The sequence below is a fragment of the Strix aluco genome, chromosome 9 (genome assembly GCF_031877795.1).
Source record: "Strix aluco isolate bStrAlu1 chromosome 9, bStrAlu1.hap1, whole genome shotgun sequence".
Taxonomy (NCBI): Eukaryota; Metazoa; Chordata; class Aves; order Strigiformes; family Strigidae; genus Strix; species Strix aluco.
Window position 1 is genome coordinate 11,848,605 of NC_133939.1, and position 14,624 is coordinate 11,863,228.

At 36.7% G+C, this 14,624-nt stretch overlaps 1 protein-coding gene across 1 annotated transcript in view; it reads right to left on the reverse strand.

Moving 5' to 3' along the window:
- The window catches only part of CUL3 (cullin 3), a 59,510-nt gene that overhangs the window by 3,071 nt on the left and 41,815 nt on the right, over positions 1 to 14,624 (reverse strand). Inside the window, exons 8-14 of the mRNA XM_074833702.1 lie at positions 13,169 to 13,345; positions 11,904 to 12,074; positions 10,557 to 10,664; positions 7,085 to 7,209; positions 6,654 to 6,750; positions 5,490 to 5,624; positions 277 to 463 (exon numbers count right to left, since the gene is read on the reverse strand). Coding sequence (XP_074689803.1) covers positions 277 to 463; positions 5,490 to 5,624; positions 6,654 to 6,750; positions 7,085 to 7,209; positions 10,557 to 10,664; positions 11,904 to 12,074; positions 13,169 to 13,345 — 1,000 coding nt within the window. The remainder of the gene's footprint in view (positions 1 to 276; positions 464 to 5,489; positions 5,625 to 6,653; positions 6,751 to 7,084; positions 7,210 to 10,556; positions 10,665 to 11,903; positions 12,075 to 13,168; positions 13,346 to 14,624) is intronic.

Sequence of the window (14,624 nt, forward strand, 5' to 3'; positions counted from 1 at the left end):
AATCAGTAGCATATTTTTAATTTTGCTATTTAATTTGAATTTTATTTCTTTCTCAACATTTCCTTTTAAGGGATAATTATAAATTTCGTAAAGTAAAAGGCTTAACTATGATTTCCTTTTCTCAACATTTAAATTTTCATTTTGATGCAGCCAATCATCAGGAACAAAAATTACTCTCTTCCGTTTACTTGTATGGACATCAATCCTGCAAAAGATCATTTGACTTTTTAAGGCAGTTTTGGGACTGCAAGACATTAGAATATGAAGGTCACTCACCCGTCTGAATCTTGACTCTGTGTAGTTTAGATGTGAACTGATCATTCACTGTAAATATATGACCATTTTCTATTTCTTTTGACTTAGGCTCTTTTGTGAGAACACGTTGTGTTGGTTTGCCACATGCAAGGGACTGTAGGGCTCTAACCAGTTCTCTTTCAGGGATATCCGTTTCCTGTTGAATTTCCTAAAGACAAATATCTTAATTAATTTATGGCTATGGCAGAAGTAAGTATCATGTTTTGCGACCAACAGCACTGATTGCTTAAAATATCCACCTTCCAAGCGTGCAAAATAATACTACTATTACAGTTCTGAGGCTTGAAAGGTTAGAATTCATTCAGTAGCAAAGTCTCAATATGTATTATGCAAAATGATCCACCTGGGTCAATGCAGACAGTGAATTCTGTCAAGTAAATAGTCACCATGAGCTGAAAGCAGAATGAGTAGCCAGCTGTTTCACTTCACTGTGATTTTTGAGAAGGCTGAACGGATTTGTTCACTGTCTCCAACATTTGCTGAACAGAGTGAATCCAAAGCTTCCAAGTAACTCAATGATGGGAAACATCAATGATGTTCCTGAGCATTCCTGACAAAGAACTGCATAAATGCTTTTGCATTTAGCAGCACTTGAAATCAAGATCTTCACAAATGGAAGCAAACAAGGTCTAGTTTCACCATAACACAGAAATACTCTAGATTGATTACACCTCCTTTCTGAATAACCCGAAACAATTTATTTACAGCCCAGATGCCCTCAGCTAGGACTTCCCCAGGTGAAATACAAAAAACCCACCATAGTGCAGCAAATGTATGAACTTTGAAGAACATTTGTAAAAACATGTACATAACTTGTTGCACCTCTGTCAGTATTCTTAAGAGTTCAGCTGAGAGCCGTATGTTAGGTAAGTCACCAGCGATCATGAATTAGCAAGTGAATTATCCTGGATGCAGAAAAATGTCTTAACATGCTCTAGGAGTAGGCCAACTACTACTGCTTCCTCAAACCTAACACTGAGCTCCCATTCATTAGAAGTTCATTTTAGCCTTATCTCTATTTTCTTCCTTTTTCTAGTTTGAGGAAACTGCAGACATCTCTGATTTCACATTCCCATTTAGACTCGAGGGACCTCTAGCAACTAAAGATTAAACCACCAAATAGAAAAAAATAAACCTCACAGACATGTAACTGCCCACAAGAGCTGTCACTTTATCAGCTTCCCCACCTTCAGTTCCAAGAGCAGTATCAAGCTCTTACACTGTCCCCATAAATTCCTAATTCTCATGGCACACAAGTCGAACTGGTGACCTTCAGGCTAAAAGCAGCACTAACAACTCCCAGTGATCAAAATGCTATGTAAAGAACTATAAAGACCGTGTTAAAAATGTTCTTTAAACAGCGCCCACAAAAAATAAAACTTCAGAGTATAACTAAGTTTTATTAAATTATATTATTTCTTGAATGTACTCAAGTTTTTTTCTTAAATAATTCAGAAAAAAAATGCCACTTCTGTAGTCATCCACCACTGACAACATGCAGTCAAAGTAATTTGGATGTACTGGCCTCTACTTGGACTCTGTCATTAATTACAGTGCCTCTCACACAACATCTCACTACCAGGTCTCTCTGATGCCAAGGCTCAGACAGAATAAGCCTTACCTTTCAACTATGGACCCAACGCTACATGTACAATGTTGACTTGACATGAAATCATGTGAAACTGGTTTTGACATGAGTTCAAATTCATTTTAGATGAAGAAAATTAAAAAATAAGTAAATCAGTAAGTCTAAAATTAAAAAATGTCAGAATTTTTGATACCTACTGCTTATGGATGATTGAGAAGTAATATAGCATTTTTAAACTTAAGAGCATTCTTAGCATAATGCATTCAGAAATATTCATACTAATGGAAATAAATGATATGTATCCAGATATTTTAACTATTTGCTAGTACCAAAATGCCTCTTCCCAAGCAGCTCACAGACAGTTACTATTTCTTCATTTGTTGCTTTATTTAAAACACAATTGTCACCTTCACACATTTTTTCCAGATCCAGCACAAATTAGTATCAAAAAACCACCAAAACGCTGTAATCTTTTACATGGTCACAACAAAAAGTCTTACTGAAATGGATTGATAAATTTAATAAACCAAAAGAAGGTGACACTTAGATTTTAGGACTTAGGTAAATATAAAGCCTCGAGGCTACAAACCAAATCCAGCTTATTAATGACGTAATGCCTGTGACATGCAGATTCTCAAACTCTGATTTCTGATCAACACCTAAAATTAATCCTCTCAAAAATCACTTCTATAAGGAAATATATATATACTGTTTTTGCTGAAAGTGAAAACAAAGAGCTAAAATGGAATTTGAGGGGTTTTTGATGCTAAACATCCTTATACTAACCACTATATATTTCTGTGTTAATTTTACTTCACACTGTAGCCAACTCAGCCACTAACGTATGCGAACCATTTGGGTTTCAGAATAAGCTAGCATTAAAATACGAACCAAAGAACTGCACTGCAATATGCTGCCTCAGAAGGCGGCAAAAACTTCAACTCGGATAAAAAAAGTGTAGCTATGAATGTAAATGGGGATAACAGATGTTCCTGTGCTCTCTTCTTCCTTCAGTCTGTAGCATATCATTTTTCTAAACATATTTTTATATAGACATTTGATGTAACAGTGAAGAATGTATACGTTTTTTCCCCCTCTCCAAAAATGCTGTATTTTAAAGACAACACTAGAGTCGTGCACAAGAGCAGAACTGATTATACAATCCTAGTTCTAAAAATATTACCAAATGAGCTTTATCTGGAGGCTACAAGAGATGATTCTGGGTATGGAACTGCCTCTGTCCAGTTCTACACAGAAAATAATTTATTAGAAGGAAAGTAAGGAAATTAGAAGGTAAAAACATTATGTCATTTTGTTGAAATGACAAAATATTTTATTTACAGACTTCAACTTGTATATCTTCCAAAGAGATTAACCAAAAGAGAAAACAAGAAAGCCGGTTTTAAATTCTAATCTCTCATTTTTGTGGAATAATTCAACAAATTTACTCCTGCTATAGCTGCAGTTGTATTCCTTGTTTGTCAAACCAAAAGAACCAAAAATTCTCCCCTTTTGATGTCATCATTAAAAAATTGTGCATTTCACCTTTAAAAATACTGAGATGTACTATAAACTAACATAAAAATGTTGAGTAGTAGATGACACTTGATTAGAAGAAATTGAATTCTTTGAAAAAATTAGCATTCTTTGAAGGCTTGCATGAAGATCCTTCCCCTTGGATTCAAATAGCATTAACCTAGACCCATATGGCCACCAGTTCTTTTGCATACGTAAATAAAACATTGCTATATAGGAATATAATAAGTTAATAAATTTTTGTGAAGGAATTTCGCTACGCAACAATCCTTTAAGTTTCTGTAGCATCTTATGCATAATTTTTGCATCATCATCATCCCATTTTTCTCTTAATCACATGGCTTAATGGCTATTAGGATTATTGTGAGGATCTTGTCGAGTTTGCAATTAATAATCACACTGAATGCAAAACAAAACAGCAAAGTCTGTTCAACTGTGAAGGGAACTTCAAATTAATCTGTTCAGCTGTGAATCTGCAGAAACACTTGTATATCAGACAGTTTTATGCTTACACAAGCACAGACCACAAGTCATCTCATGCTATGTTGCAGCAAAAGCACTAATTTGATATGACAGAAAAATAACAGTTGTCCAGCATTCAGCAATTAATCATGGTATTCAATAATCAATGAACAAAGATAAAATTCACTCTACTCTTAAGTTCTCATAAGCTTTCCTGGCTGGAGTTAAACACAACTCCCACACACTTCACCAAAGAAACCAAACAAAACAAATATGCCTTCTTAATGTTTTTGTTACAGTGGGACACAAAGCAAGAGTTTAAGAACTCCCAAATCAGAAATAAACAAAATATACACAACCTAAAAGCACATGGACATTATTTCTCTATCATCTAGTCTTAGTAAAATAAATTATAATTTAGAGCATGTATTAAAAATTATATTTTTCACTGCTCTACCAAGTATTATTTATTCATATATGGGTGAGGCTCTACTACTCATAAAGCCTACAATTTTGTGGAATAAGGTAGCCACCAGTCCCATTTCAACACTAGTTTCAAGAAAAAAAATGAGATGTTAAGTTCCCCTCTTCTTCCCCCTCGCCCCAAGTATTCTTCAGAGAAAGTGCTCAAAGCTGTAATGCTCCTCCAATAGATTTCACAACACACAAGACTTTGTGCTCTAAAATAATCTTTTTTTGAACTATGAGTAGTTTATTAAGAGCCTCTTATCAAACCCTCCCTTCCTTAATTCCAACTGAGACCATTTCAAAGAAACATTCTTTATTGACAGGCTAGAAGTATGCCAAGTAAGCTGAAAGCAAAATCCAAACAAAAAGGCAAATGAATTACTATGCATAGCGCAGTCAAAAGTAGATGAGAAAACCTGGAAATCCACTCCACTTCAAACTGCACCCATACTGCTTTTCAAGGCTGCCAATGCTTCCTCAAAGAGAAGATAATGTCTAAACCGAAATCATTAATTGACATTAACAATACGATGCTCAAACCTCATGGCACAGGATCCTCTTCCACTCCTAAAACCTTATTCATCACTGTCTATCAGCTGACCACTTCGACCTTTCCCAGCAATACCCCTCTAGTTTCCTTGTTAAGAATCTATCTGGACCTTATTCACTGCCCTTTCTGGCTCACCAGCTCAGAGAACGGATGAAAGTTCTTTGATTCATCCTACAACTTGCTCCAGCCTGCCAATTTAAGCACTTCAATATTTAAGCCAGGACACAAACCCTTCTGCACCCTTTGGCCTCTAAATCCAGTTTCTCAAAGATCAAATGAGCAAATGGAGCCACCTGCTGCATTCCAACTTCAGCTTTTCTATAGCTCTATGGCGTAGGAATAACCACACTCACAACTCTCCTTCATTTCTGAAAACTTCTGTTCCCAAATAATTACCTCCACTAGGATTGCTTCCCAGGTGCATTGCTAATGATCTGCTTCCTGTATTTACTGGCCTAATCCACACTCAAATAGAATGAGACACACCTGGTCTTCAAAGGACTATTCAAGAGGACAAGAAAGTACCTAAAACAGTTATTTAAAATCAGGTGAGAAAACCACACCACTTACCTCAAATGTATATTTTTCTCTGTTGTTAAAGAGCATTAATATCGTCATCTGGAAAGTCGAGACTTGCAATATGTGCTTCCGTGTATTTGAGCCAGTTACCTGGGCACCTCCTACGCCAACCTCTGAGCCATCTTCCTATTTTAAAATTCCAAAACTACTATTAGATTATTCTCCACTGCAAAATATTTTATGTCAGACGAAAGTTATACAATGAAATATTTATTTATGGGATCAGTCTACACCAGTGACAGAACAGCCTACACCTGGTGGCATAAACAGAAAGTCTCTCCAGTACTGCCTCAGAATCACAGGCACCTCTGCAGGTCCCACTCAAAGCTAGGCCATCTAGAGCATGATGCCTGGGGCTGTGTCCAGTCAAATACTGAACATCTCCAAGGACAGAGACTCTGCCACCTCTCTGCCCCCCATTCCACTACTTGCCCACCCTACAGTTGTCTTACTCTTATCTTTAAAAATATGAAAATATTTATTGTACAGTAATACAGTTTGAACATCCTCAAAAATGCCCATTATTAATACTTTGTGTTATAAGATTTCGTTTTCATTTTGCATTGCCTTCTATGTTCCCAAGCATCATGCCATTACCACCTGTAGCTTAGCATTTTAGAGCTGGTCTAAATCACTAGCAAATTGTTTTCTTGTATACATAAACACTAAGCATTGTATGTCTATAAACTCCGCTAAGATTCTCATGTTTGAAAAAAAGGCTGTCTACATTGCTAGCACTCTGCATATGAAAAGCAGACTAAACTTGGCTTAGCAACACTTTCTCACATTAACAAAAATTACTCTAAAGAGAAACAAGTTTCATTTCACTTTTGACTTGATTCACAGTCAAAAAACCCCAAACTACTCAAACCACTGAGTCCTTTCAAATCAAAGTTACTACTTTTCTACAAGGTAACAAAGAGATCACGTTAACTGACACATTCAGATTACATTGGGGGCAGAGGGGGGAAGTCAAAAACTACTACAAAGGAAGAATCAGATTATAAAGCTGATGGAAGGCATCTGTTTCTTATTCTTGTATTATCAATGGGTAAGCTTTTATTTTACAAAATTCTGAAGTTATTACAACTGTGCATTTGCTTACTTTCAAAAAAAAAAAAAAGACACAGTAGTTTCATAATCTTGATACCTTACCTTTTTAACAGGCCCATAGAAAGTAGCATTGAGATCTGCAGAGCCCATATGATGCTGGAGTGTCAGCTGTCGCCCACTATGTTTGGCTAAATAAAATCTGTAATATAATTGATTTGAAAACTCAGTAATACATAGTTCACATTTTGTATCTAAGAGGAAATGGCTTTAAACAGTTACATAGACTTTCCATAGCCAGTAAGAACACTCTTAAGAAATTTCTAACTTTTGCTTTTTCAAAACACTAACTCTTGTTACAGTTCTACCTAAAAGCTCCCAAAAACTCAAGCCTCATAATGTGACTTATTGCATTCTCTAATTTTCACATGCAGTGAAGAGCAGTATGCTAGCATGTCTTTAATGGTAAAACACATCTGTAAGTTAAGTTTGGAGAGTTTCTTAAAACCTCTACCTAAAAATGTTGTAATACATACCTTCTAAATATTTCAAAAGCATGTCTGGGAGCTGGAGGGATGTTGCACTTTGGTGTGGCTGACTGAGTAGGCCAGTAACCTGTTGTGAGGACCCGCACTGTAAGATCAACACCACCTAATGAGACCTAAGGATAATTGAAGAAAACATCCGCTATTTTAAAACAGGACCACATTTCACAATTTTTCTGTATCAGTGTAGAATGTATAGAATTTTCACAGACTAAGACAAAACCAGACATGTATCTATAAACATTATTTTTACAAAGCCAGACAAGTGAATTCATCACTATCAGAGTAGATGGTACCGCAAAAATCCTCCATGTTATTCCCCTCTGTTGTTTGAGAGTGACACAAAATAAATTCTTAATCAATACTGAAATGTCTGTGATCATAAAAAGAACTCCTCGCATATGTAACAATTCTTTCTAAAGAGGTTTTTGATGACCTACAGTAAAGCCAAGTTGCTAAATGTACAAACAGTTAATCTGAAACTGATAAATGTACTCTCTGGAAGCAGAGTAAATACTGAATATCTAATGTTAAACCATAGGGAGCTTTTCCTGCAATCTACCTCTAGACTGCAATGTAAACAGTTACTCACTTTTACACACACAACCTAGCCACTTCCCCTAAAGACACCCCTTACTATAAATATTCAGCACTGGTTAGGAAACGTTCTGCAACTGAGGTACTGATCTATAAAGTAGTTGTGTTAGTAGGTGATAAACATCTGGCTACCAGCGAGGCATAATCCTCACTAGGTATCTCAACTAAGCTAAATATTATTAAACTTAAAACTGACTACTTTCAGCTCTAGGAGGTATAACTAATACCTTCAAAGCACACACATTATGGAATAGAAAAAACATAAACATACTACATAGAAATAGAGCACATTATATTTTAGAAGGTCTAAAACTGTCATATTAACTCAGACACTTCCACTATTAAATAGCAGAGCAGCATTCCCATGCACTATGGAAGAGCTATTGTACTGTGTGAGTTGAATGCCTGTGTGCGCATCAACAAACTTGTACCTAGGAAACTTCTGAAAATTCTAGACAGACCGGTGACAGGCTACTCATACAGAAATCCCTTTGACTGAATTTTTAAGGTGTAAGAGGAACAATTCGCAAAAGCACATAAATACCCATACAAAGGTTATTCTGTAGCCAACACTACTGCCATGGTTCTAATTTCATATCACCAATGTCATGAGGCTCACAAGAGAAATTCAAACAGCCATTTAGACACAGAAGACTAGTTAATCTGTGAATCACCTTAAAAAAAAAGTTTCAACAGTTTTCTCCCTCCAGCCAAGGTGTAGGGAAAGGCCATCAATGCAGACAGAAAGATACAGAAAATATCTTCATTCCCAACTAGAATGTCTTAGTTGAAATAGCAACCCTTTCCTGAATTTTTTTGGTCTTAGCCAGACCAGAACACAGCATTAATTTAGAATGCCTCACATCATACATTACACAGAGCACTGAGCAGTTTGCAACTTGCAAAAGTTTTGGAAGCACTTTATTTTACAAGATGTCCTTTCAGCATAAAAATGGTGTGAACTAATGCAGAGTGACTTAAAGTGATCTAATCTTCACAAAACTCCAACACACTGAAGTTTCAGAATCATAGTTGCAGAAATTATTTGTAATCTATTAGCTTGGACTTTCCCTACTGCTGAGCCTTCCACATACTGATAGCAAACTGATCACCTATGCAGTCCTTGGCACTACCTGTATTTCAGGATATAGGATCCAGCAGGAGACTCTGCAGGTAGGATTATTTAGAGAAGCACAGATGCCTGACTCCTCCAGGGGCATCATACATATTCAATGTACACAAATTGTTTAAAAAGGAGTAGAACGGACTATTTCATATAAAACACAGTATCACTAGCAAGTTAAGAGTAACATAAAACCCCCCAAATCTTCCTGTATTTCCTCTCAAATATTATTGACACTAATAGAAATATATACACTTCCATCATAAATAAGCACTCCAGAAATTTCTTTAAAAGGCCATGATTAGGCTGACCAAAAGGTAACCATCAGGTGAACTGCTGGTGCCTTGCCAAGAAAAAGATGAAGTTTCAAATAAGGCCTAGCAGAATATCTGTTAACATTTTAAATCATCTTCTTAGCTGTACATAGCTAAAAAGAATATGGAGACATCATTTGTTAAGTCAATTAATGTAAAACTGTCAGGTAAAGTACATGAATCTTTAACAGAAAAAAAACCTTGTACAAGTTCAGCATGCTACCTAAGAACTACAAATGCTCCAATAAATTTTTCTTGAAATTAGTATTTCAAGCATTCTAGAAAGAAAACGCGATTAACCTCCAATGAAAAAAAGGGGTAGTAAAGCTGCTTGTCCACAAACACCTTTATATCTATCCATATCCTCTACAACCTTTTCTGAAACCACTGTAAGAACATCCCGTTCTTTCACTCATGATGATTCACAGTATGCTGATGAGGAAGATTTCAGCTGACTGCTTCAAGACAGCAAAGATTTCAGATCACCTTGCACAACCAGGGACACTGCGCAGAGAATATCCACACACATATTCCTGGCATTCAGATTTCCGAAACTGATTGAAACATGGTTGACTTACCTGCAGACAGGGAACCACCTGTCTGTTTATTATATATTATTATGCCCTAGTGAGTATCAGTATAGAAAAAAGTGTTTAGAGCAAACTGGTATCTTAAAATAGAAGAGATCGCTCCATTATGCAACATTCCAGAGGCTGCTGTTACAACAACGTGTAACACTTCCTGATTGAACAATTAAGTCCGTATTTGGCAATTTAAGTAAAATGGCAGTTCTGCTTTTAGTAAAGGCATTAACTGCATCAGAGAAGTTAAATGTGAGATGGTACGTTTGTCAAATCCCTGTAGCACGCAATATTTTTCTTGCTGTTAGCATAAAACACGGGTCACAACAAAGATTACCTTTACAGAGTGAGAAAGAGAGGACTGTGCTGGTGACACTGCGTTTCTGAAACCACATGAGAGCGGGCAGCCGGTCCCAGCTGTGGGGGGGAGAAGGCAGCGGGCACAGCTGGGGGGGGCACAGCTGGGGGGGTGAGGGCACAGCTGGGGGGGGCAGGCACAACTGGGAGGGTGAGGGCACAGCTGGGGGGAAGGTGGGCGGCGGGCGCCCCCTGGCGGGCGCGGCGGCGCTGAGCGGGCTCCGGGCCTGCGCGTGGGGGGACCCTTCCTGCAGAACGCGGGTACACAGGAGTTGGAACGGGATTTTATGGACCGAAATTGGCACTACACAAGCTTCGATCTGACTCTTGCACTTCGGGAAACACAAAGTGTGGATGAGAAACACAGGAGAAGTAGTATGATTTGAGCATGCTAACAAAATCCTTCTTTCCACACACATATGTTAACAAATTCTTGATAAAGGTCTAGGGTTTGTGCTGAAGTACAAGGACACAGACCCTCACACTCTTACCCCGGTTGCCTGAAGATGTTGCCTGAACTCATCCATCGTCGTGTTTGAGATGCTCATGTCCCTGAACATTCCTTCCAGTTTAGATGTGAACTGACATCCACATTCAGTCTAAAAATACACAAAATAACTTGTTGTGCCAGCACTATGAAAACAGAGCTTCTGGTGAACTGCAAGACTAAGAGTTAGTTTATAAATCTCATAAAACTGAACTTTCTGTATATTTGGTTACTGGGATTCCCATTTGCATTACCTTTAGAACCTCCTATTTCATATAAGGGTTTGCCCTACACATACCAAAACTTTCTTTCCTTCTCTTTTCTCCATTACTGTATTTTTCATTTCCTTTTAGCTTCCTATCTCACCTTTAAAAAAAAAATATCTGTAAGAGCCTATCAGACCAAGGCATACACTTTCACCTGCTTTTTAGCATGATACTGTAAAGGGAAATAAACTTTTATTTGTGTCAGAATAAAACCCTGTTGTCCTGAGAGTGTAATTTTAAAGGTTTACTGCCGATTACCAACTGAGATTACTAGATCTTTTGAGAATTGGGGACATATGCATATATAGATACCTGTGCACAAACACAGGCATTACAGTTGCACATAGAGGACTTCATGCCTATTTCTAACACATACTTTAACATATATGGTTAAGGCAAGCATGTTAGCTTCAGCATCCTAATCATGATGCAAAACTGTAAGAAAAGGAGGCAGTTCTGGTCCACCGATTCATCTTGCAAATGTATGCCCTGGGCCTTCTAAATCACCAGGCTAGAAGAGGTGGGAAGGAATTAATACCGATAATTTGGAATTCATACTGATAATTTGGAGAAATCTGAACCAACTAAGGAAAACTTGTTTCCAGACACTGACACAAAGATCTCTTTTTTCCCAATCTCTCTCTATAACTATTGAATCAAAAAGGAATTGAGCATTATCACCAGTCTGCACATGAAACTAAAAAACCACCAACAATGCATGCAATAAAAAAATTCTACTGTGAGTAACAGAAAATATAGGATAAAACACCATCCTGTCTTCAAATCCAGTCACTAGATCACAGGAGTTGAGCTCTTATTTGGCAAGTCTTAACAAATTTTGAACTAAATTAGTTTTGTTTTCTAGATTGCTGTCTCATCACAAGTGCTTTCCAGTATTTCCTTCCTTTTATTTCCAGAAAATTATTCAGAAAAGCCTTTCACATTTTCTGTTAGGGCTTTTAAAATCAAATTTGTACTTAAAGCAATCAAGATGTATGTTATCTATAATATATTCCTTATGTAAAACAAGAAGAAACCTTATTTATGAAAAAAATGAAGTAAAAAGTATGCGGATACTGTCTTACCTTTAATTTAGATATCATATTTTTCTCAGAGTCATCTGAAACACTCTTGTTTGTGAGAAGTCTTCTTGCCAAGTGCTGCTTGTAATAGCGTTCAAAAACATCCTTCTCTTGCATAAACCTAAATAAAACCATTGCCTTATCCAATATAGTTTCTACTTCTTGCTCTGTTAGCTGTAAAAGAAATAATTTGCTGGTTTTAACCTTCCAGCACAAATGTCTTATACAACCTAAATACTTGAAGTAATTCACAGCAAGCATATGGTCTAACTGTAGCCTATTAAAGAAGCCAACAAAACTGGTCCAACATGTGAACGATAAAGCGAGAAGAACAGTGCACAAACTCAATAGAGTGGGGAAAAGCAATTTTGAGGGGGAAGGGACACAATGGATGGGTACAATGCCTGCATAAACATAGTAAAAGTTCCTGGGTAAGTTTTTACGTGGGTTTTTTTGAGTGTTGTTTTTTTTTTTTTTTTTTTTTTTTCCCCCCCCAAAAAGCACAGATGGAAACCAGTATCAGGAGTATGAAAAGTTAGCTTGGAATGAAAGCTTTTAAATGTTAAGACTCATTTTGCAAAGCCTGTCTAGTGCTTCAACAAATGAAATAAATAAATAGAATTTACTATTTGATTCCCAAAGTATAAGATGCACGCAATAATTTCAGCTTTATTCAGAGACGCTGAAGACTCAGCTGAACCATCCTGCCCAGTTCTGGGTACTGCACCTCAAAAAATTCATGAAAGAAGCTAGGAGGTAAGACTGAAGGAAACAGCTGTACTTAAGCAAGAAGAGAGATATGATAATAGTCCTCTGATATATAAAAGCAGTAAAAAGAAGCAAAGACAAACTGTTTTCCCCACCTAAGTGAGTTAATTTTCGAAAGAAATTATTAGATATTGAGAACATCTGCCAAACTATAAATATAATTAAGGAAATTAAATTTAAGGTTTTGAAGGAAGGGAGCTGCAGAATCTACTAGAATCTATTTTTTTTTTTTTGAGGGGGTATCTGCCAGAAGTAATCCAGGTATACTGCTTCAGAGATGGGGGACAAGCCACACAACATCTTGAGATCTTCTTGTGCCTTATATTTCTGTAAGTTTAGATACAAAGTGTTATGAGCTCAGATGTGTTACGTATACCTTTTTTTAAGGCAATATTGCCATTTATCTTAATATAAAAAGAATTTTTAGAAAGTAACTTAGTTTAATTTCATCCAAGTTTACACAGCAAAGAGTGTGATCTTTTAATTTAATTTATACTTACTCCTTTGACTCCCTTTTTCAGCTTATCATCAATAAATAATGAGAGGTACTCTGGAGACCTAGAGTTGAGGTTGAGGAAGTACTCAAAGTCACCCGCAATAGTCTGTTTGAAGAGTCGATCATTATTGAAAGATTCTTGAAGAAAGCGGTCAAACCTACTCTTCAAATCCAGTAAACCCTTTAAAAAAAGGCAAAAACATTTTCACTGATTTGAAGTTGTAAGCTGTAAAACAGTAATAACAGATGAAGTCAGAGAAGACCACAGTCAGAGATTCTGCAAAGCTCTCTATGTCTGGCATTATTAGAAAGTATCTGAAACTTCATTCCCATTTTAAATATCTATAGCTGCCATAAATCTCTTAGAGAAGCAATTTTCAGATAAAATGGCTAAAATGTTGGTGTCAAATACTGGTGCAGTTTGTTGTAATAGGCTACTCAAAGATTAAGAATTTTTTTTTTAATCACCCTTGTTAAACAGGCTGATTTACTGTATATTTAAATCCACAACTTAAAGGAGGTATTTGTTGTACGTGTTAAGCCTTTTCTATTTCAAATAACATTGACAAAGTCACTATCATAAATACAGGATATGGGAAGGATGAGGCTAAGCACCCATTAACTGCTCCCTTAGAGCTACTAAACAAGTTTGAGAAGAAACCACACTGCAACAACTGGCAACCTGTTGTTGTTTTTTTTTTAGAAGGGTTTTTTCCCCTCTAATTTCAATCCAGGGACACGTTCAGCATTATTTAGTTGCATGTTTCTTAGTGATCTTTAAGAATCACTGCGAACATATTAGATACAAACATTAGCTCTCTGGTTACCACAGTGTGAAGTTCACAGGCTTGAACTGAACCATTTCCTCTGAGCTAAATCATCAGATTCTTATCACATTTTAGGCTTTGCACCATCTTCACCCAGAGATAAAACAACTGAGTGCAGGAAGGGGAAGCATCTTAAAAATCACCTGAGCACCTTGTTAAGTATATGATATGCACGGGGTTTAGACATAACTAAGACAGCATTCAGGGAAGGGGGGAAGAAAATTTTACTAGAGAGTTAAATATATCATGGATAACAACTGCCCACAAAACCTGTTCAGGTTAAATGATCTTAAAGTCCTCTGTTTCTTAAGTAGTTATTTATATGTGGTTACTTAAAGAAGCCATTCAAGAATTACTCAAAGAAGTAGTAACGTTTCTTAGGAACTCACCATCTCACTTAAAGGAATGGTCTTTACACAGGCTAATTAATGCATATTAGAAATTTTAAATTCAAAGTAAATCCCACTATCTCTCTGTTTACCAAGGTTAGCTTATGTCTCCTCTCCAGGAGTACACCATCTGAACAACCTGGTATTAAACAGGAGAAACTGTTAGTACCTTAAATTACAACAGCATTTCAACATCCCTTCAAATTACTATAAGAAGTTTTAAATCTAATCCCCGGCAATGCTT